At 39.1% G+C, this 24,914-nt stretch overlaps 1 protein-coding gene across 1 annotated transcript in view; it reads right to left on the bottom strand.

Annotated features, from left to right (window-relative positions):
• The window catches only part of cacna2d3a (calcium channel, voltage-dependent, alpha 2/delta subunit 3a), a 556,823-nt gene that overhangs the window by 214,038 nt on the left and 317,871 nt on the right, over positions 1–24,914 (bottom strand). The window contains 1 exon segment of the mRNA XM_052017619.1: positions 22,314–22,427. Within this exon segment, the coding sequence (XP_051873579.1) occupies positions 22,314–22,427 (114 nt within the window).

The following is a 24,914-nucleotide window of genomic DNA, read 5'->3' as shown; positions in this document are numbered from 1 at the left end:
TGTGTAAACACAGAGGTGTAGGAAACCTATGTCACATCTGCTCTGTGGCAGCAAGAAGAAACAGCAGCAAAGGTCAACACCAGGAGTGTGGAATTCCAAGAACCCAATTTAGAAAGAAGTTTAATGATCTGACACAACCTGTCAAGGTGAGCAAGCCTAATGTTCAAATACATATCCTATCAATGCGCTACTAATGTTATTCACAGCTGAATTCACATCATCCTATCATACACCTATCAATCTCTATTAATCTAAACTGTACCCTTCAATTTAAATGTCTTACTCTTACCCTCAAATACCTGGCATTTCTGCAGTCACACACAATGGCAATTACACAGCCATGACAGCCACTTGATCCAAATAACTTGTAGAATATTCAGTAACACAATAAACTTGCTTGCTGGAATGGCTCGTAATGTTTTCTATTTTCTGTAATGTTGACTGAACTGCAACCTGCAATCTAATTTATTTTTATTTCAGATTTAAATAAAAGATTTACATATCCTATTCAGCAACTACGTCACATATTAAAACAAGTTGCAATAAACATGAGATTGCCTGGTTCACCACAATTACATATATACATGACTACCTGAAATCTGATACCTTTAATTTTCTAGTTTCGCATTCTTGGTAGGTAAACTGAGTACAAAGCTTCCTGCCCACAGATTTAAATTTCAATATACGAATTGCAAGGCACCCCATGTAGATGGGTGATCTAGCATATTCCAGGCAACAATGGTATGCACATGGAACATCAAAAAACTAATTGGTAAATTTAGTAAGCACTCTTGCTGCCTGCTCTATTTTGTACTGTGTTACTTTTCAACCGAGGAACCACATAACAGTGTGAGACCTTAAATTTGTTGCAACAGTGTTTGGGACACTGCTCTAAAGAATTCAGATATATTGTGTAATGAAAAGGGGAGACGTATGAGGACAGTATCCAATGAGAACTTCCAAATACTTTTGCTTCAAAGTACAAATTGTCACATTCAGTTTACATTTAGAAGTCTACCTGTGTTTCATCCTGTAAATGTTTAAAAATACCTTCAAACAAATTTGATAAACCTCAAAAATTTTCTGGTAGTAATTTATATTTAGGATCTGAGTTTCTAAGCACTTAAAGCATTTTCAATCACATACTTTAACCTAGTTCTTTGAAACTTATATCTGTTGCTAATGTTTATAATGTTTAAATGAACAGAGTTAACTTTAATCTTAAGAAAATGAATAATAGTAAAAGAAAATCCATGTCAACAACTATTTACTCTTCTATTGCACTTTTCAGGTATAAAATGTTATGAGTACACTACAGAAGGGTGGAAAAAAGGTTAATTGATTAGCTACATATCTAATAATAATCAAAAGTAAAAATGATATATGCTGTACAATAAAGGCAAGACTCATTGGGGCAGAATTTCTGTGATGGTAGCAGATGCAGTGAGAGAGTGAAATAGGATGAGCATGCACTGAAACAGCAGAAGATAGAGCAGAAGATCTTTAGCTGAGTCGAGTCTATTTAAATTCAATGAGTTCCTAACTTATATTGGACTGGGTGTTTGGAGTTTGACAAGGAAATGTAAAATGGCAAGTTAGCAACTAAACATGAAAAGATCAGCCATGACGACAGTGCACAGGATAGACAGGAACAAGCTGAAATAAGAGGAGGGCTGTAAAATAAAAGGGCTGACTTTGAAGTAGCAGTTTTCATCAGGCAGGAAGCGACTAGATTGAGCCAAATGCTGACGGAAGTGGTCGGATGCACAAGCTGCTTTCCGAATCATGTCTCACTTGAATTCTGTTAGTGAACCATTCATATTTTTATAGTAATCTGGCTGCTCCAAGACAGAAGCCAGACAGTCCAAATAAATAAGAGGCCCGTGATCCTAGAGCATAGCTGTCAGGGGTCAGGTGCCAGTGTCTGTAATTTTACCAAGTACCAACAGGTGGTGCATCATTATTATCCATGTTGCCATTTGTACTTGAAAATTTAATGGGATGCATGAAGCACTATGAAGAGCTGATATACAATAGTGAAGATGGACCTGCCCATTTTTTGGCACGCTCTAGGACTTCATATTTCAAGGCTCCTTACTAAATGACAATGACCAATATGTCAGTGAAATGGCACAGCAAGCACTCTGACATCATTCTTATTGGACTGCCACTGTGATCCCACCTGACAAGGACGTGAAAATCTTGCCCTGGAAGGGTTAAACTCCCCCCATTCTCATTATTGCATATTTTGACTATGGAGGAAGCATCGACATTGAAATTACCAACCTCAATCAAGTCCAGACTCAGATTAGACCTGATGCAGGGTTTTGAAATGTTGAGAATTCCTTTTCTCACACAGATGCTGCTCAACTCGCTGAGTTCCTCCAGCAGATTGTTTGTTGTTTCAGACTAATACCATACAGTTTTATATATTATTCTCCCAATGCACACAAATGAATTGGGCACAATAGGCATTTCGTATACACGAGCTTTGTTGGAAAGTGCCTCTTGGAAGCAAATGGAAAACGACAATGATATTGCTACAGGCCCAGGAATAGCCAACAGCTTACAGGAGCCCTGCACCCTCACTGTGCTCATCTACAGACAAGTTATTGAGCTTTAGGGTGTCACACCGGTTGAATCACAGTCCAGAGTGAGGAAGAGGTTAGAGAAGGAGATGGATGGTTGGTTTATGGGCATTTCTGGGATGTGGACATCATTGGTAAGGCCTGCATTTATTATCCATTGCTAATTGCCTTCAATTAAATTAAGAATCAAACACACGGATAGTTCTAGGGTCATAAATGGTCCAGATCAGGTAAGGATGTCAGATATCCTTTCCTGTAGAATATTTATGAATCAAAAGAATTTTTATCATCAGTTTGGTAGTTACTTTGTGACAGCTACTGCATATTTATTTAATTAACTAAATTGAAATTCCTCAGCTGCTATGGGAGGACTGGAATCCATATTTCCAAATTAACAATCCAGACCTCTGAAGACTAGTCCAATAACTTAATCACTTTGCTTCCATACCTCATTCTTTGTTCAATGGGAAAATAAACAAAAACACTGGCTATATTGATCAAAGCATTAGTCACCTCTTGGACACATATGTGGCCAGCACATTGTCTGGTTTTTAAATTATCCCTATTCTGGTCTGCAAGAAAGCAAAAGCAGAAATGGTGATGGTGACTAGTCATGCAATCCTTAGGCTTAAAGTTTACAACAGATGTTTTGCAATTAGGAATGGATAGTAAATGCTGACCTTGCCAATGATGTCCAGGTCTTGAGAAGCAAATAAATTTTAAAAAATCTACCTTGGTGCAGACCCAGAGTACATGAAGCAGCTTATTCATAGTCAATGTTAGGTAAATGTGCCAACACCTGCTTTCTAATGGTTAACATAATAGGACAGACAGGCATTTAGACTGTGGTTTATGCACATTTCCCTGTAGGGCTTCTTTCTAAACTATATCACATTTAGACCATGAAATAATGAGCCAAATTGTGCTGACTGATGCAACTGTCACTCACTTCCAGCACCAGTCAGACCTAGTGTCGGATCAGAATTCCCCATCCATTTAAATCAGCATTTGCAACTTGGAGATTAAGAAGAAAATGCTTTTTTACTTATTTAATTTTTAAAAATAATTCCTTAGTGCCTTAATGTTTTAATTAATTTTATTTTGAATTGTTCATCACCTTTTAAATATCTCAATATCAGACAGAAAAAAATACACCCCATTTCAGTAAGAGGTGAGACTTCACCCCTCGCCTAACCCTGCCTGTCAGGAAATTGTGGGCCTGAACCTTTTGTTCAGCCACCTGAGGCCTATTAGTTGTTGAGGGCTCACTATGTAACACTGCCCAACTCCTGGGAGCTGGAGAGTTAGATAACCTCCTCACCTGGCCCAAACTAAGAGCAGGTGGATAAGGGCTCAGATGGAAAGTAAAATCCAGCTCAATTTGGCTCAATACTATTTAAATACTTTCAAATCAACCCTTATCAATGATTTTCAATTGCCCTGTCAACTGTTATATGACTCTACGGCAACCATTAAAATACATATGCAGGAGTAAACATATGCACTGAAGCCTTTCCATGCCTTCTCTTCTATTGCTACTGTTATTCTGAAGCTGGATAATAATCATACCCTGCAGGATTCCTGGTGCTGCTATAAGCACTCAGAATTTCAGAAGCCTTTCACTAATAGTGGTGCAATATGGACATTCTACATAGACAGCAATCAATTGAAGTCTGATCTTTGTTAACCAATGCAATTATCAAGCCAAGGGAATGGCTGTTTCCTAAATAGTGTAGTTCTAATTAATTGTGAACGATTATCTATGTTACACCTGCAAATGAGCAAAGAAAAATCTCCAGAGGCCTAATATTAACCTTCATCATCAATTTGGTACAAGCGAAAAAATATAAATGCTTTAATTAACCTGTTCCAAATTGCCAATAAATAGAATTTACATACTTTAGGGTATTAACATATTATGGTACCCTTGGGATGGGACCAATTGTTGTGCCCTATTCAGATCAGTCATGCGGAATAGAACTCAGAAGAGTTGTGCTCTGTTTCTCATCACATTTTCCCTAAATTAATAAATGCTTGAAATATTCCAGCTGCATTGGCTTTGAATTGGCAGAAAGAACATGCACTGCATCCAGAAATGGACTTGCAGCTGTTCTGTTTAAAATGGTTTCAGGGAACACAGCTGTTCAGGTTTCTGTTTAGATTTCTTTGAATACATAAGCACATAATAGCCCTGGAAAATGACAATAGGGTAATTGCTTCCTTATTTATCTGGGAAATACAATTGGTATGAAGTCTGAAACAATTTTTCAGATTGAACTAGTAAAAGTTGTATGTTAGTTCAAACAAACAAATAAAATATTTTTTTATTTGTGACTTCAAATTACTTAATGTCCATTTATTACAATTTTCTATATATTTATTACACACAAATATATGGTAGTAACCTTGGCTATTAAAAAGCATAAGGTAATTTTTACAATTCTGTGCTACAAATAGAAAGCTTCATAAAACAGGATCTGATATTGGGAACTTGGTGCAGAGGTTCCTGCTCTTGATCCACATCACGGCTGGGCTCCATTCACTGAATAATGAATAACCTACATATACTGCTGTCATAAGAAGTTCTTATCCAAGCACTCTGAACAAAATAATCTGCAGTAGGAGCAATTCTTTAATACAACAAAACACATTTATATGTTTTGAAAACCTTCATAATAATTGCATCTGTAAAGTTTTAAAATAGAATTGTCACTTTCTGTTTTTTTTTTGAATTGCCACATTTAAAATAAACATTTCAGAGCATCAGAAATGATGGAAACATATATTATGAGATTCATCAAAAAATTTATATAATCAGATATTGTAATTGGATTTCACCTATTTCTGGGGTTTTAAAATATTGTTGGGAGTAGCACTGGCACCAATTCACTCCCTCTCAAATTGTCAAAATGGTCAAAAACAAACGTTAGCATGTTTCCATCCTAGAAGCACTGAACTGCAATGTGTGTAGTTCCCAATAGAACCAGCCTAAACACTACACAGCTGCTGACACTGTGCTGCATGTCAGCCCATTGACGGCACATCCCTGTGGCAGCCAGACAGGAGCAACACACACTATGAATGTCATGGAGGTGAGAGAAGCTGCAGTGGGGAGGGAGAGAGCCAGCAGGAAGGGACATTGAAGTGTTGAAAGGTCCTGAAGCACATAGCAGGAGAGAGGTCCTAAGCATCAGAGGAGCAGGTCATCTGCCTGGACCACTGTAAAAAGACCCTGGCAGGAGGTGGTTTGAGATATGGACTTTAGCAAGGCTTTTGACAAGGTCCTTCATGCTAGGCTGGTCTAGAAGGTTGAATCACATGGGATCCGTGGTGAGCTAGCCAACTGCATACATCATCAGCTTGGTGGAAGGAGTCAGTGGGTGGCAGAGGAGGATTGTTTTTCAGATTTGAGGCCTGTGACTGGTGCTGTGCCTCAGGGATTGGTGCTGGGTCCCTTGTTGTTTGTCATAAATATTAACAATTTGGATGAGAATGTAGGTGGCATGATTAGTAAGTTAGTGGATGACACCAAAATTGGTGGCATAGTGGACAGTGAAGGAGGTTGTCTAAGGTTACAACAGGATTTAGATCAACTGGTAAAGTGGGAAAAGGAATGGCAGATGAAATTTAGCTCAGAAAAATGCGATGAGATGCCTTTTGTGAAGTTAAACCAGGGCAGGACTTGCATAGTAAATTATAGGGTCCTGGGTAGAACAGAGAGACCTAGGGATACAAGTACATAGTTCCCAAAAGTGGCTATGAAGTGGTGAATAAGGCATATGCCATGCTTGCCTTCATTGGACATGGCACTGAGTATAAGAGTTGGGACGTCATGTTATAGCTGTATAGATATTGCTGAGACCACACCTGGAATATTGTCTGCATTTCTACTTGCCATACTATAGGAAGGATATGATTAAGCTAGAGAGGGTGCAGAAAAGGCTCACAGGGATGATGCTGGGACTGGAGGAATTATAAGGGGAGACTGGATAGGCTGTGCCTGTTTTCCCTGGAGCAAAGGAGACTGAGGAGTCACCTTATAGAGGATTATAAAATCATGAGGGACATAGATAAGGTGGGTGGTCACAGTCCTTTTCCCCCTGGGTAGGGGAGTCTAAAACTAGAGGGCATAGGTTTAAGGTGAGAGGGGATTTAAAGGGGGCTGAGGAGCAAGTCTTTCATGCAGAGGGTGGTGGGTATATGGAACGGGCTGCCAGACAAAATGGTAGAGGTGGGTATAATTTCAATGGTTTAAAGATGTTTGGACAGGTTCATTGATAGAAAAGGTTTAGAAGGATATGGGTCAAATGCAGGCGAACGAGACTAGCTCAGAAAGTCACCTTGGTTAGCATGGGCAAATTGGGCCTTCTTCTCCAGGCATGAGAATTCCCATAAAATGAGAAAATGTTGAAATAAATTTAATTAACTAAGAAGATATGTCAAAGTCAGCTGCTAACTACTAAAAGATATTCCTCTCAACAATCCACACTCATCCAGAGACACACACACACACACACACACACACACACACACACACAGATATTGGCACAAACTTACTCAATACACACGTCCTGCCCACAAATCCTAAGCTCTTCTACCTCATTTCCTACTCTCAGCCCACCTTGACATTTATTCCTTCCGACCACACCTCACTCACCACTGAGGTCAATCTTTCAAATATAAGATAATCATTGGTTATTTGATGTTCTTCAGTTAGGCTATAACAGCAAGTAGGATGGAGGTCACCAAAATGGGAAGGGGCTCTCGAGTGCAGCACCTCACCAGGCTCGAGATGAAGATGCTTCCCCTCTTAGGCAGAGGGGTCACTGAGGTGCTAACCTCCCCAAAAGCAAAGGCCAAATGGAGTCTGCCAGATACGTTCGTTCACAATGCCTCATTGTGGTTAGTCCGTTCCCTCTGAATATGATCTAAGTACAAATGACACCATAGTTGCCATACAAGTAAGGGATGAATGAGTAAGGATTGCGATACAAAGTCAATTCCTATCTTGGCATTTTTCTCCCCCATTTGGTCTGCTCCTCAATAACTTACAAAGGCAGGTGGGGCTCCTACAAAAGGCTAAAGAATAAGAAAAGTGTCACATGGCAAAATGCGGCCAGCCTTTATTTGCACCTGGGATTAAAAGCTACATAAAAAAAGACGTACAGGTTAGGAAGTTGTGGGCATGCTATGTTGGCGCCGGAAGCGTGGCGACACTTGCAGGCTGCCCCCAGAACACTCTACGCAAAAGATGCATTTCCCTGTGTGTCTCAATGTACATGTGACTAATAAAGATATCTTAATCTTAATCTTACAGGAACAAGTGAGATAGTGACAGTCAGAAGTGATTCCTTGAGCAGGGTAGTAAAGAAATACTCATTGCTAAATTGGCTTGAGGTGGTCACCCTTCAATATATCTTCCTACCCTTGCTTGCTAATCTGTTCAATGTACTGTATACATTTCTCTCAGCTGCAGTGGCTCCAATGATGAATATCCATATTAATGCTGATCAGCAGGTCAAAGCGTGAAAGCTCTGAACAACTGTTAACTCCTGCAGTGCGGAGCTCCTCCGTGGAAAGTGTACTTTGTATAGTGGATGGAGTGCATTAAGCAAGGTGCCATTCATCAGGAAATACTGTGATGTTTTAGAAAGATGTTTAAATTTTTTTACATTTTATTTACAGCGTGGTAACAGGCCCTTCCAGCCCAACAAGTCCACGCCACCCATTTTTTAAACCCAAATTAACCTACCCGTACGTCTTTGGAATGTGGGAGGAAACTGAATCTCCCGGAGGAAACCCACGCAGACATGGGAGAATGTACAAACTCCTTACAGACAGCAACAAGAATCGAACCCCGATCGCTGGCACTGTAATAGCATTGCGCTAACCGCTATGCTAATGTGCCGCCCCAAGTGCCGCCACAGAAACAGGGATTCATTCATTGATGTGTTATAAGCAGTAGAAGCAGACTTCCAAAGCATGTGTTGGAATATTATACATGGTCCAGGCTCTCTTGGCTGTTTATTGGTGCAATGCAGTGGTGGTAATGGATGAACGGAGTGTGGAGGTCAGCTATTCAAAACGATTGTGGAGGGTGTTCATGAGCATTGTCTGTGTGAGAGAATCCCTTGATGCCTGTCCCACACTGGCCTCATCCTTTGCTCAGCAAGATATTGAAGCTCATGATGTTGCACAGGAACACCTCCTTGGAGCTCTCACCATCCTTCAATCCTCCTCATCCTGCTGGTCTTCTGGTTGTGCTTCCTGACCCTCAGCCTGCATCTCCTAGCTACTCTTCCTCAGGCACTGAATGTTGTCTCATGTGGGGCAGGTTATCTATCATTCAGGACATTATAATAAGGTTTCTGAACAAGCTGCGACTCTGCAATATAATTTTCCAGAGACCAATGGTATTCTCCACGACTGTTCTATTATTCATATTTTTTGTATTTTCTTACAACATTGAAGGGGAACATGCAAGCCCATCGAATCTATGCTGGCTCTCAAAGCAATCCCATTCCCCCAAATCCTACACTAATCTCATTTTTTTCTCACACATCCCCATCAATTACCCCATCTCCTGATTCTCCTGCCACCCATCTACACTAGAGGCAACAAACAGAAGCCAATTAACCTACCAACGAGCACAATATGAGAGAAAACCCACATGGTCATAGGGAGAATGGGCAGACTGCTCAGAAAGCATCCAGGGTCAGGATCGAACCTGGGTCTCTGGTGCTGTAAGATAGCAGGGACAATCCCTGTGCCACTCCATAGTTCCTGTATCAACAGTGTGCTTCAAACAGGGATCAAAACGAGCTGAGCGGTCACCCCTTATTTCTACCAATAATTGCTTAAAATAACCAACATCCTCAACTCCAACTAGTAACAAGCCCTATTTCAACCCATAGAACAATAAATTATATTTCTTTATCCCTTCCTCCCTTCTATTCCATGAAGCCCAGTCTCTCAAAGATGAACATCGAGGTGTTTAGTGGCGTAGGATCCTAATCTACATTTTTCCAACTGTGCAGTTTGTTGGGTAAGATGCAGATTGGTCTAGAATAGAGTCACAGAGTCATAGAGTCATAGAGTACTACAGCACAGAAACAAGCCCTTTGGCCTATCTAGTCCACGCCAACCTGATTTTCTGCCTAGTCCCATCTACTTGCACCCAGAACATAGCCCTCCATACCTCTCTCATCTATGCACCTATCCAAACTTCTCTTAAGTGTTACAATTGAACCCACATCGACCACTTCCGCTGGCAGCTCGTTCTACACTCGCACCACCCTCTGACTGAGGAAGTTCCCCCTCAGATTCCCCTTAAATATTTCACCTTTCACCCTAAACCTATGACCCCTAGTTCTAGTCTCACCCTACCTGAGGGGAAAAAGCCTGCACGCATTCACCCTATCTATACCCCTCATGATTTTGTATACCTCTATAAAGTCTCCCCTCATTCTGCTGCACTCCAGGGAATAAAGTCCTAACCTATTCAACCTTTCCCTATAACTCAAGTTCTCAAGTCCCAGCAACATCACCAATGTCTTTACAAACTAAACATAACATTCCAACTCCTGTACTCAGTGCCCTGAATTATGAAGGCCAATGTGCCAAAAGCTGTCTTTACGACCCTGTCTACCTGTGATGCCACTTTCAAGGAACTATGGATCTGTATTCCCAGATCCCTTTGTTCTACCACATACCTTAGTGCCCCACCATTCACTGTGTAAGTCTTACACTGGTTTGTTCTCCCAAAGTGTAACATCTCACACTTGTCTGCATTAAATTCCATCTGCCATTTTTCAGCCCATTTTCCCAGCTGGTCCAAATCACTTTGCAAGCCTTGATAGCCTTCCTCGCTGTCCAGTCTTGGTGTCATCCACAAATTTGCTGATCCAGTTTACTACATGATTATCTAAATCATTAATATGGATGATAAACAACAATGAGCCCAGCACCGATCCCTGCAGCACACCACTTGTCACAGGCCTCCAATCAGATAGACAACCATCTACTACCACTCTCTGGCTTCTCCCACTAAGCCAATGTTGAATCCAATTGGCTACCTCATCCTGAATGCCAAGTGACTTAACCTTCTGGACCAGCCTCCCATGCAGGACTTTGTCAAAGGTCTTGCTGAAGTCCATGTAGATAACATCCACTGCCTTCACTTGATCAACCTTCCTGGTAACCTCCTCGAAAAACTCTGTAAGATTGCTTAGAAATGACCTGCCATGCACAAAACCATGTTGACTATCCCTGATCAGACCATGTCTATCCAAATACTTATATACACTGTCCCTCAGAATACCTTCCAATGATTTACCCATGACTGACATGAGGCTCACCGGCCTATAATTTCCCGGCTTATTCTTAGAGCCTTTCTTAAACAACGGAAACATTAGCTGTCCTCTAGTACTCACCTGTGGCTAAGTACGTACTAAATATCTCTGCCAAGGCCCCTGCAATTTCTGCACTAACCTCCCATAAGGTCTGAGGGGACACCTCATCAGGCCCTGGGGATTTAGCCACCTTAGTTCACCTCAAGACAGCCAGCACCTCCTCTTCCGTAATCCAGATACGGTCCAGGACCTCACTACTCTTTTTCCTCAGTTCTATAGACTCTGTCTGTCTCTCAAGTAAATACAGACACAAAAAGTTAATTTAAGATCTCTCCCATCTCTTTCGGCTCAACGCATAGATGTCCACGCTGATCTTCAAGAGGACCAATTTTGTCCCTTACTATCCTTTTGCTCCTAATATAGCTATAGAAACCCTTGGGATTCTCTTTCACCTTGTCTGCCAGAGCAACCTCATGTCCTCTTTTAGCCCTCCTGATTTCCAATAAGGATATAGTATCATTTACCACGTAAGCCAATATTTCACCTCATAATGGTGAATAACTTTGGGACTTACTGTTGAATGAGGGATGAAGGATTTCAGCAATAAGGTTAGAATGGAGAATAGATAAACTGGGATTGGTCTCCTTAAGTCAGGTGGAGATTTGAGAGAAGTGTACAATAATTGGTTTAGAAAGGTTAGATAGAGGGAAGCTGTTCCCATTTGTGGAGTGTTCATAGACAAGAAAACACAGATTTAGCCTTCTGCACACAAGAAAGTCGGGTAGAAACATATTTTCATAACTTGGTTGAAGTGCAGATCCTATACTAAACCAGTTTTACCTAAAGAGAACCTAACATCCAGAACAATAGAACTGGAAGTAATCTAAAAAGCTTCAATAAATATACACTGGTGATCATTTATTACATCAAAGAAAGTAAAGTAATGCACACAATCTCTGTTATTTCTCCTTCTTAAATATAATCCCACTTCTCTGTGAGTAATTGTTTAAAACAACCAGGACCATCAGAACAGCCAGTGGCCAGGAACTGAAGAGCAAGACATGCAGAATGAACTACATGCACCCAGGACTGAGGACATGGGGAACAAGGACATAAATCAACTACTATATTCTGACATCAACACTTGCTATTTTCAACTTAAAGATATGTATCATTCACACAACTTTGCTTCTCTAACATTTGGAAGAAGACTAAAATCAAGGATGTGTCAAGAATTAAAAGAAATAACCTTTTGAAATTAGGTCGTTTAGATTACAGTTATGCACAATACTTTACAAAACCCATTGCAACTATGCCAACTTTTTCTCTCACAAAAACATTGTTTTGTCACCCCTCGAATCCTTTTATCCATATAGATGTATAGCTGCACAGTTCACATGTCACTGGGACCTTGATTAAAGTAAGGCTACTGCAGAATGTACTGAACAGTAAAAGATAAGAAGTCTTCACCAGGAACACCATAGTAATTCCTGTGGTAGATGTGATACTGTTTGTGGATTACAATGATTATTTTGTGTGTGACAAGAAAGCAATTATACAATGTGTCTGATTAATACGTTATACAATTGTCTGAATCATACAAATAATCTATTTGAAAAATACTTTTGAAGTCAAACTAATATAAACTAAGACAGCTTCCACAAACCTAGAATCAAAGGGAATATGGATGCTGTTTCTTTAAAAAGCAAAATACAAATGAAATTAAAGACTTAATCAAGAATTAAGTACATATTATATTTGTTGTGTGGAGATTAAATCTCTGACAAACATTGAAAAGTACCATAATAGGAAAGAGATAGAGAATGTATCTTGATTTTATTGGGAAAAAATGAATAAGAATAAAAGTCAGCAGACGTTTTCAGAAATAAAAATAACTGACAGCGCAACTAATAAAAGCAATTTCAATGATAAAAGTTCATAAACACCTTCATTTGTTACTGTCAGTCATGTCTCCAAGAGCTATGATTCACTCCTGCTAGCACGGTGACCTTTGTCATGCCTGAACAAACTGCTCCCCTGCAGTGCACTGACTGAGTTAACTGAAGAATGGCATTCTTACTGAACAGCCAGATGGGGCAGCTTTGCTTCATTATTTGTGTCTCTGAACTGGAAATTGCAACAGAAGGATTCATTACTATTGGGAACAACTCTGCAAAGCCTGTATGATTTATTAGGGCATAAACTGCTGTGGAGACTATTATGAGACCTAAGCACTCTGTAAGGTCTATGAACTGCATGATGATATAAGCATTAGCAATGAAGGATATCACCCTTTTATCTTAAAAGGTTGATTATGACAGATGTGAAAAACCTATATTCAATGAATGTAATAGTATAAATGATATAAACCAATAAACTTTAATATTTGACTCATAAATGCACATAACTAGAACTCAAGAGTGCAAGAACTAGGGTTGCACAAGTAGACAGTTGAGTAATTGCAACATAAGTCATTAAAATCATTTTGCTTTATTTTCAATCAACATGGCAATCCCAACAGCTTTACTGATAAAAAAAACGTATTTCATTTCTTGAACCTCTAATCTCCTGGCCGATTTTGACTCCATTATCTTTTGCTAGTTAATAGTTGTAAATATTACAGCAGTTCTCTGTTCATGGATATATGCCTGTTTAAAGTGAGCCATTTCTTGCTTTATTGTTTATATTTTTCTCCTTAAATTTGGCTGAGTGCAGCTGCTCAGTGGGTCATGTTCCTTTACATGGCAGGTGTCAATACTGCTCCCTGATTGGCCAGCAAATTGTGTTCTCTATAATTGTACTGACCTTGGTAGCTTTGTCTCTGTTCCTTTTGTCTAATGTGGGCATTTTGCTGTCAGAGAGCATCTCATGCAGCAGCCTGACCAAGCACTGATTAAATTTGATCAATGAGGGAAGACAAGTTCAAATATCATTTGGAAGTAGGATTCAAACTCACTCTACTATCAGATCTAGCAGATGACTGAAGGGAATTGAAATGAAACTGAGTCATTTAATTTACAAATACCAGTCATCACCATATAGGTGAATATTTCACATCTCCTGGGCTATACAATAATCCAAGTCCCAAGCACAGTTCTGCATAACTTTATATTTAAGCATTCATTGTACAACTTGAAAAGCACATACATTCTGTGTTTGTTCAGTAAATAATGGCTAATATTTTGTTGGCCAGATTTGCTATCCAGAATCTGCACACAGCTCATGTCTGTACTAATCAAATTCAGGTGGAGAGAGGCTACCCTGTTGGGCTGAAGAGTCCTGGACTCTAGTGGTAAGGGCTGAAAGGTGGCTGGGTTTCCAATGAAGTGCAAAAGAAGAACTGACCAAAAATCTGACTGAAAGGCCCGATAGCTGCCAAAGACCCACCCCTAGCATTGCTGCTTGTCAAGGGAGTGAGGATCTTTTTTATACTTTTAAGATGTCTCCAAACATCAGACACTTCAGAAATATTATGGAAGTGGGTATTTTTATTTAAAAAAGTGCTAAAAGAATCTAAGATACTTTTTAAATATTAAAAACATAAAACAAAACTAAAGTAATTTTTAAAGTAAGTTTTATTTCCTTTTATTACATACCCATGGCTTTACAATCTCTACTGGAATCAATGACATTAGATCCTGTGACAGATCTAACCCAGTGCAGGATGCAAGACCAGATTCCCCAGGGAAAAGTGCTGGGGAGGCTTGGCAAGATGGAACTCCAGTGCTAGACTCCGTGGGGAGCTTGGGGGTGGAGAGAACTGTTAGATTGGCTGTTCCAAATCTGTCAAACATGGGAGATTCTCCATTTGTAAGCGCAGTCTTTCCATGTTTGACTTACTTCCATTTACCAACAAGATCCAAGCAATTACATTTCACAAAACTACTCACTTATTCCAAATTGATAACTAAATATTTAATTTTCTAACTCAAATTATATTAATTGTTTGTATAAGATTTTGGTCCTTATTTTTATGATCAGATTTAAGGCTTTTCCTGGATAGATGATCTTCTCGAATATGTTGAACATTATCTTCCCTGTTGGTCTCACTGGATGGAATGCATGAGCATTTTTTGATGAGTTACTTGCTGATTTTCTGTTATGATTTATTTTACCTCCAGGCACTCATGCATGAAATTTCTGCTGAAACCATTACAGGCAATATATTCCTCCATATTATTAATGAAATACTAACTGAAAGACAGGCTTTTGTACAACTAGTTATTGGCTTGAATTTACTTATGGCAGGTAGTTTGTCAAAATATGAAGAAAGTGAATTGTACTGTTATATTAGAAAAAGGTTTGCACCTGCCAGTGGTTGGTACAAGTACTTTCACAAGTGGATCATACCCATTATAGTAATGATTCACACAAATTTATGCGAAATGGATGAAATATGATGGTATATATAGAACATAGAATGGAGTCTTAAAAAAAGGCTTCCATCTGTTCACTTCAGTGGCAGACCAAAGGATAACCAGGCCATGCAACATTTGACTCACTCAATTAACTTCCAGTTAATTTATTAAGTTTCTCAAAAATGTCTACAGCAGGACTATTGGGAACACAGCATGATTTCTGGTCACAAAAAATATAAAAGTTTCTTTCTGACTCAAGCCAAACTGGATGGAATTACATTAAGAAGGTAGTGCTGGGTACATGTGTCTCAGAACTATGATGTCCTATCTTGAAGAAGGCGGCACTAGAATCCAGCAGCAATTACCTTCCCTCACAGGCTGCTGACCAGTAGCACAAGAAGTCCAATAACCTCAATTCAGCAGGAAAAGAAACACACCATGTGTTTTTTTTTAGTTTCACAGGGCAAAGGACCTGTAAGTTAAAAGTAGTGCAGAGATGGGAATGGGAATAAAGGGAATGAAAATGAAAGGGTGTGGCTTGGGGTTGGAAGCTGTATGAGCAGCAGTAGCGATGTTCATTGAGTGTTATTTTGGGAGGTGCACAAGAAAACCATTCTTGGAGAGGAAACCTCAAAAACCCATTAGGTTTTCTTTCTGCTCTCAGGAGTATTTCAGATTTAGATAATGAATGACACCTACCTTCCGCCTCTCTCCCGGACTCTCCTATCACCTGAACTCACCTATCACCTGCCTGCGTATGCTCCTCCCCCTCCCCCCACCTTCTTAGTCTGGCTTCTGCCCTCTTCCTTTCCAGTCCTGATGAAGAATCTTGGCCCGAAACGTCGACTATTTATTTCTCTCCATAGATGCTGCCTGACCTGCTGAGTTCTTCAAGCACTTTTTGTGGATTATTATTTCTAACAAATGTCTTGTGGGCATATATAGAGCAGGAAATATGCACACACTTCCTGAAACCTGTCTGGGGCCTCAGTTCAGGTAGAATCCAACCAAAAGTCACAGCATGGCTAAATCTGTTGGCTTGCAACACTGCCAAGAAAAAGTATGTATTTTAGTTTATATACATATTTCTAGCATGATTTGAAAAATTGCACCTTACGTGCATTGCATGACTTAAGATTTTACTTTGTAAGACAGCACGACAATGTGGTTTCACTAATCACCTGCAAGCACGCAGAGTGTATCCTGCACGGTTACCCAATAGATTTTTTTTAGTTCTCCATTATTTTCATGTCCCCAGTTTTGTCCTTTAGATCATTGTTTGTATTTCTCCAGCATTCCTTTCTCTCCGATAGAAGCAAAAATATTCAGCCCAAAGAGATTCAAGGTTTTACACAGACAGCAATGACATCAAGTGTAGGATAAGTGATTAATAATGTTGAATTAAATATAGGTTAATTAGCAGCTTTGCTTTTGAAATAATTATTTCTCTCTCCAGGGAAAAAAGTCCTCTCTCACATATCTATCCCAGCATCAAAGTCATGATGATTTTGTTTGCACGCAGCGTTACAACTAATTTATGCATTAATTTGTATGTTAGTGTTAATGGAGCGTGTTAATGTGCTTCCACTGCATTAGTGGTGCTTTAGTTTGTTAAGGACATGTCAAGGAGAGCTTTTCCTTAAAATCCAAAGGTTTGACAATCAACAGAATCAATTGCTGCAATAATGAGTTTGATGGTGAACAACATTAATTGGACTTTTATGACATCACACTAAATTGTGGTAAAAACACTGCAACTTTGAGCCGATATTAAATTAAAGCAAGAATGTAAATGTTTCATTAGGGACCTCATGAGTGTCATATGGAGTGGCTCTCCCTAGCCAAAGAAAGAAAAGGATAGAGAAAGTAAAAAAAGGCTGAATTTTATCCAAAGTAAATATAAAAAACAGTATATAAAGAGGGATAGAAAGAGACTGGCTTGACAGCAAGAGGAAGAGAGAGACAGACAGATGAAAAGGGAATTTAAAAAAAAATTAGCTCAGAAAAGGAGCATTATAACAGAATTATGCTTGGTATTGTAGGATGGCTAAGAATTTAGTAAATGAAAGACAAGGAGTGTGCAAACAACCTTGGCCAGTGATGTATGGAATCAATGACAGCCATCCTTCATGATCAGAGAAGGTGGGACACACCGTGGATATGTCACTGTGCTGTTTCTATAGGAATCTAGGAACAGCTAACTAACAGAAATGAGGATGGAAGACTGGACAAAAATACACCAAAAGGGATAAGAATTACATTAAAATAAACTTCGAGGAATAATTCACTCGTTGCCAGAAAGAGGCTTCACTAATTTCCTGATCCCTCAATGAGCTTTTTAAGTTTTGTACGCCAGCCATAATCGTATCTTGAAGTTATTAAAAAAATACTTCAATTGCCAGATCTAAGTGCCTGTAGTTAGAATAATTTATAACAACATGGGAAATTCATCAGTCATCAGGGTCATGGGAGGAGAGGACTTTTATTGGATTTGACAATGGCAATGGCTATCAATTTGCATGGAACTGTGTAATCATTACATATCTCCTTTAGTATGCCAATTCCGAGATTAATTTTTTTACAAATTAATGATAGCTAGAAATATTCAAATGATGCTAACAGATGTGGTATGCTATCAGTAGAAATAACAGAAGGATCTGTAAAGGTATCTCAACAGAAGAAGCAGGAATGGTGTAGCTTCATGTCACTTATAAATGACTATCTTGAAGTTTCATGCTGAATTTCCATCTTACTTGACCTTTTGCCATATAAATTCAGAATGTGAGATGTCCTGGACATGACCTGCTGAGCTAGCTTGGACTTTTGTTGCATTTCCCTTCCTGGTTAACCTTTCTTTTGTAACTTGCAGTTAGTTAATTGCACCATCCATGGATGCAAGGTAGAGCTTGCTGAGCTAATTCTAACAATGCTTCATTAATAAAGGAGTGGTTTCACCAATGGTCAAGAAATGCACTTGCCTGGACAAGTGCAAATTCAATGACACTCAAGAAGCTTGACACCATACAGGACATGGCAGCCCGCTTGTTAGACACCCTGTCCACAACCATTCATTCACTTTACTACTGAGGCACAGTAGCAGCAGTTTATACCATCTACAGGATGCATTGCAGTAACTCACCAAGACTCCTTAGACAGCATCTTCCAAACCCATGACCTCCACCAGCTGGAAGGACAAGGGCAGCAAAAGCATGGGAACACCACCACCTGGAAGTAGCCTGCCAAGCCACACACCATCCTGGCTTGGAAGTATATTGCCGTTTCTTCACTGTTACTGGCTCAAGATCCTGGAACTCCCTCCTGAACAGCATTGTGGGTATACTCACACCTCAAGGAATGAAGCAGTTCAAGAAAGCAGCTCACTACCATTTTCTCAAGGACAACTACTGATTGTCAATTAAATGCTGGCTCAGCCTGCAAAGTCCACGTATCTTAACTTAATAAAAAAAAATGCAGGTGTAAAGATATCAAAGTTGCCTTCGTCATATCCTTCAAATAGTGACAAGAGAAATGGTGAGGGGCAAATCTTGGGCACAAGACTGAAGCTCTCTCTTCTTCAAGTAGTATATCTTCCTCAGTATGGAGGCAAGCGACCAGTAATCGAAAAACCTGTGTCTTCTGAACACAGTACTCCATTATTTCTCTGCAGAAGGGTCTTAAGACATTAATCCTGTTTCGCTTTCCACAGGTGCTGTTTGATCTACTGAGTATTTCCAGAATTTCCCTTTTTATTTCCAATTTCCATCATCTGCAGTTCTTTCGATTTTCAAACACCTTTGGATCTTGGGAGGTTTGCTTGTGAGGATGAGTGGCCCGACCAGGTCAGGGACTGGTCATCAGATTAAGGCCTCGAGGCCAAAAGATTGATGGATTGGGAGTGCAGAAGTTTGTAACTGATGGATTAGGGGTTGAAAGATATGTCAAGGGTTGTGTGCTGGGGGTGGGGAGAGAGAGAGAGAGAGAGAGAGAGAGGGAGAGAGAGAGAGAGAGAGAGAGAGAGAGAGAGGGAGGGAGGGAGGGAGGGAGGGAGGGAGGGAGGGAGAGAGAGAGAGAGAGAGAGAGAGAGAGAGAGAGAGAGAGAGAGAGAGAGAGAGAGAGAGAGAGAGAGAGAGAGAGAGAGAGAGAGAGAGAGAGAGAGAAGCTAAAGGAAAAGATTTCAGTGAATATATTAAAGGGAACTTAACCCGGATCAAAATCTCAGTATCAGAGTGGGACTTCTTTGGTGACCTGAAGTACTTAAATCTAGCTGTTCTGACAGTGTCTAGATTGGTAAATTGGTTTATTATTGTCACATGTACCGAGGTACAGTGAAAAACGTGTCTTGCATGCCATCCATACAGATTAATTCATTACAACAGTGCATTGAGGTAGTACAAGGGCAAACTCTGCAGGAGCACTGCATAGAGAATGATGTCATTAAGTAGGCAGCTAACATGGACATTGAAAGTACAATTCACAACCAGAGTACCAGATAAATTTCTGAAATGGTGCAATTGTAATCACATTCAACACTGGAAAAAGGTCTATTTTCACTTGTGTGGCACTGAAAAAAAAGCCGAGCAATGCATCTAAGTTTCTAATTCAATTTATTTATTGACTGAGATTCAAAGCTTTCTGCATTAGTTGAAGACAAATAAATACTAGGTTAAAAACCTAGAAGACCAAAGGAATACCTTTGGCATCCACAACTGCTGATCACACTGCGAAACAATCCAAAAGCAAACACTTGGCTATCATCTCCACCATTTAAAATATTTTGTAGTCAGCTACAAAGAAAGAGTAAGCGTGAAAGGGCATAGTTATCTATAGTTCATCTGATATTACCTCCTGCAGGCTGAAGCAATTCTCAGTTTGTCTCATCAGGTGTCTCTAATACTCTGCTAATGTGCTAACATATCTAAGTTTATTCTGACCAACATATTATTTTCTGCCAGTGATTGTGTCTGGTTAGAGAAAGCAAAGCATTCATGATTGAACTTACAAGTGTTTTTTTTAAATCTACAAACAGTGCCTATCGAACCTAAAGCATTAAAGCCAGCTTTATTAGTTTGTGCCAGGATTTCTACAACACATCAGTCTTTTAAACTGCATTTTAAACAATAGTTGACAATTCCACTCCAGTATTGATGTCCATTTCTTTCTTATCCCAAAATCTAGTACTTCATTTACTGAACCTAACCAAATTACCCTTTATAAAGTCTCTGACACTTGCGAGAGAACAAATCAACTCCACTTAGGTCTCCTCAATGGATTTAAAGATGTTGCCACCTTTTCAATGTCCTATCGATTATGAATCCTGAAGCACACAATGGCTGCAACAGTGATTGCATTTGCTTTTGAAGTAGTTTTCACTTTAAACAAAGCTTAAAACTGCCCTTTAAATGATGTGCAAATCCAGTTATTTTACTACCAGTGGAACAAGGGGTTGAGATTGTAACAGAGAATGCAGAAAATTAGTTACACCTTCACAAAATTCTTTGAGCATCTCGACATTCAAGAGTTGACAATGCTTCAATTATGCAGACTACAAGGGACAATTTGACTCCCTGCACTACAACAAAAAATATTCCATTTGAGGTATTATCATAATAAAACAGTTCAATTACACACAACAACACAATGGTAATCTGACAGTTTTAACAGAAAAGGCCTCTTATGCAGAGGGTCTGTTTGACTAATTTAGAACTAGCTCTTGTCAATGGATTATTTTTTGGCATACGGCTGAGTAAATAATTTGATATAAATGCTGCATTTCCAATGGTTAAAAAGTTATCAAAAACTTGTGTCAAACGAGCACATCACTTATTGGCTTGACAGGTTAAATGCTGAGCAGCAAGATACATTTTTGAAAGATTAAGCAATTGAGGGCTAAGTGGAACTGGTACAGAGTGGAATTGAGGGCTGGGACAGAGCAGCAATGATCATATTGAGTGGTGGGGCAGACTTGAGGGGCAGAGTGGCCGATACTGTTCCTATTTTCTTGTATTCTTTTGGAGAGCTTTCAATTGGAGTTATAATCTCGGCATAAAGGTTTGTCATTTAGGACCGAGATGAGGGGAATCTTTTTTTCACTGTGAGGTTGTGAATCTTCAGAGTTTGATATTCATGACAATTGTGGATACTCAAGTTACAATTATACTCTAGAGTGTGACAGATTTTTCAGCACCCAGGGAATCAAGAAGTATGGAGATGTTGTTGATGCTGAAGTTCAAATATTATCTTATTGACTGGTGAACAGGCTCGAGGGATTCTATGGTCTTTTTTTGCTTCTGTTTCTTAGATGATATCACAATCATCATCTGGCTTCAATGCCTAATTGCAATTTTCTCTATATATTTTAAACATATTAGAATGTGTTAAGACTGCAATGCAATCAGTGTTGTGTAATTGAATCAGTTATCATTTGTCTAAAGGTGAGGTGGCTGCTAAATGGATCAGGCAGTGCTTAGTTTACACAATTAACCAGTAACCCTATGAAGATTTTTAAGAAGACACAATTAGGAGAGATGTTTATGTGCCACAAGGAAAGAAAGAAGAAAACATGACTACCATCTACCTTGCAGCTTTCACATTCCTGTCAGAATGTCTTAAAGTTCTTACAGCCAGTGAAGACTTTTGAAGATTAATCACTTTCTATTGTCAGATATACAGAAGCTAATTTGCACACAGCAAGCTCTCACATATGTGATAACAATTAAATAAGCAGTTTTTTAAATAATAATTATGGGAAAATATTGCTCAGGTTAGTGTGAATAATTCCAATGAGGTTCTTTGGCATAGTACTTTAAAATCTTTGCATCCATCTGACAGCAGGGAAGGTCTCGGTTTATGTCATTTATGAAAGTCAGCACCTCTAGTGATATAGCATTCCCTCAGCACTGAACTGCAGTGTCAGTTCAGAACTTAAGATTCCCAGCCAATTAGTCCAAGAGCACAATAGGCAACTGTATAATGATTAAATAAATCCTAAAATTTAATGTAAAATGTTTGATGCTTACCTTTCGATCAGGCCAGTTGTATTTTGCAAATACAGTATCATATGTATCCACTGCTCCATCAGTAACAAGCATAATAGCTTGGCTGCAACTGCTTCCATGACCTGTGCTGTTAAACTAGAAGAAAAATAGTGGAAACAGGATGAGAGAGTTATTTCTTGCATAAAAAAATATTGCTTCAAAATTTGAAGTAAACCACCTTCTGCACAATTTTGTTTTGCGGAATAAACATATTATCCTCTGTGCTTCTCTTATTTTTCTTCTGTTTGTTTCAGTTAGGCAGTATTAATAGGTTACCTTGTACTTCCATTAATAATAAAGGAAAAAGGAAAGCATCTCAATGAATGGACACTTTGTCCCCAGTGATTGTGAGAGGTGTAATAAGCAATCATGTGTCTTACAGCCCCTTTTATTTTGTTTCATTTGTCACCATTTATTTTGAAAGGGATGAAGCAAACTTTTTAAAATTGATTTTCAGTCACAAGTAAGTCTTATCTTCTGAAGTCACTAATTCCCTGTGAGCAGTGTAACTATTGATCTGTTACAGCTATCAAAAGTTGAGGTCTGCATAGCTGTGAGGTAATTAATGAAGGAAAATCTAAAGGCCACTCAGGCTGAGCAATCATTTCGTGGCACTTGCCTCTCAGGGTTTAGTTTTGGACACTGAAGAGTTTATTGCATTGGGCCATGAGGCTAGCAATGAGATCGTGTTGTATGAGGTTTGTCAGTATTAAGCACATAAAAATCCATTTTACCCAGAGTACATCATGCCAATGTCATGACTTCTCAATCTACCTTGTTATGACCTTGCACCTTATTGTCTACCTGCACTGCACTTCTTCTGTAGCTGTGACACTTTACTCTATACTCTGTTATTGTTTTTACCCTGTACTACACCAATCCACTGTGTAATGAATTGATCTGTACAAACGGTATGCAAGACAATTTTTTCACTGTACCTCGGTACAAGTGACAATAATAAACCAATACCAATGGTTATTTCTGCTGTCACTGACATAAGTTGGAGCACAAAGCACCACACGATGACCATCGTGGAAGAGTCTCAGTAGAACTAGGAGCACATTGTAGTATTCTGTTGCTTTCCTTGCCATTTAAAGGGATACTCTGCTGACAGTGGGAGATGTCACTGAGCAAATGACCACAGGCTACTTACATAACTTACAAATTCAGCAGAGTGTGCTCAAGCTAACATTCATTCCAGGGGTCACATGGCAGTGACACTGAACGACTGACACTCATGGAGGAGACAGAAGTTGCAGGGAAAAGGTAGACTATGTTCCACAAATGGTCATAGCTTGGACCTCTGAGTTTCAGTTTATGTTGGGTAAGGTACAGATAGGCTTTACCTGAATAAAGATGTCAGTAGGTGCGTACTTGATTTCAAGAAAAAGATCAGGTGCCCAGTTCAAATTTGTGATTGCTGCAATTTCACCCAGAAATGTTTGCTTGTGTGATCAGCTCTGGGCAAACTCCCATTTGGCATAATAATTCCCTAAAAATAAAATGCCAGACAATCCTATTTCTGGGCACATATATATAATCTTGCAAAAGTTGTAAAGCAAAATGGGCTTTTGTGGAAAATAGTAACATACAATAAGTTTTAAAGTAACTAATGTGCTTTTTTCACTGGCCTCAACCGTTTATTGATACAAGAGCAGCTTATAATTTATTTGCCCAAACTTTCTTCCAAGTTGATTGCCACTACTTGGATTGACAGGGCTGTTGGTTGGTTTACTGTGCAATTTGTCCTGCGTTCCTCTAGATGGCAGTGATAGAGTATAACTGCATTTCATTTGGGTTTTTAAAACATGCATAAAAAATGAATTTACAGATATTCTCATGGAGATCCCAACAAAATGTAGAACAGTCATCCTCCTGGGGTTCTGGGAGCTCCTTCAAGTAATGGCAGAATTCATTTAACCTGATATTGAAAATGTTTTAAAGAACATCTCATGGAATTAACATGTATTCAGTTCTCTCTGAACATCTATTTAAAATGCTCCTTATATTAATTATCCCAGTGGTTATGGAACCTGTTTACATTATAAATGTCAATGACAAGCATTTTGTGATGAACTACAATTAACTTCTAATGATTTATCATTTGGCATGGAAATTTCAATGCATTCTGACATTTACAGTCTTTATTATGGTTACTAGTCATTCAAGTGTCAAGGAATTTGATTTAATTTACTATATAAAATAAAAAAGGCCTAATCATTGGTGAGACTGAATTCATTTGCAGAAAGATAATTGCAGTTGTTACAGGGCACAGTCAGATGACAGCTTTCATAATCTCCTGTCATTCCTGGAATAATTAATGGATTTTTTATGGCTTCCACCAACAGAAACAGCTCTGATTTACCTTTGAAAGTTTTTGATTCAGCTAGTGTCTAAAGTAAAATGAAAGATCCATCACTATTGTTTACCTGACTAAAGTCTATTGTTGTGACCTATCAAACTGCCAAATCTAGATTTTGCACTAAAGCAATCCACAATGATATGATTTGTGCAATATTCAGTTTATTGTAGCGACAAAAAAGCAAAGAAAACAGATTTTTTTTATTCTGCAGCCATTCAAGT

Source organism: Pristis pectinata, chromosome 6 (genome assembly GCF_009764475.1).
Source record: "Pristis pectinata isolate sPriPec2 chromosome 6, sPriPec2.1.pri, whole genome shotgun sequence".
Classification (NCBI taxonomy): domain Eukaryota; kingdom Metazoa; phylum Chordata; class Chondrichthyes; order Rhinopristiformes; family Pristidae; genus Pristis; species Pristis pectinata.
Note: the sequence above shows the minus strand (reverse complement) of the source record. Positions and strands in the feature narration are given on the sequence as shown.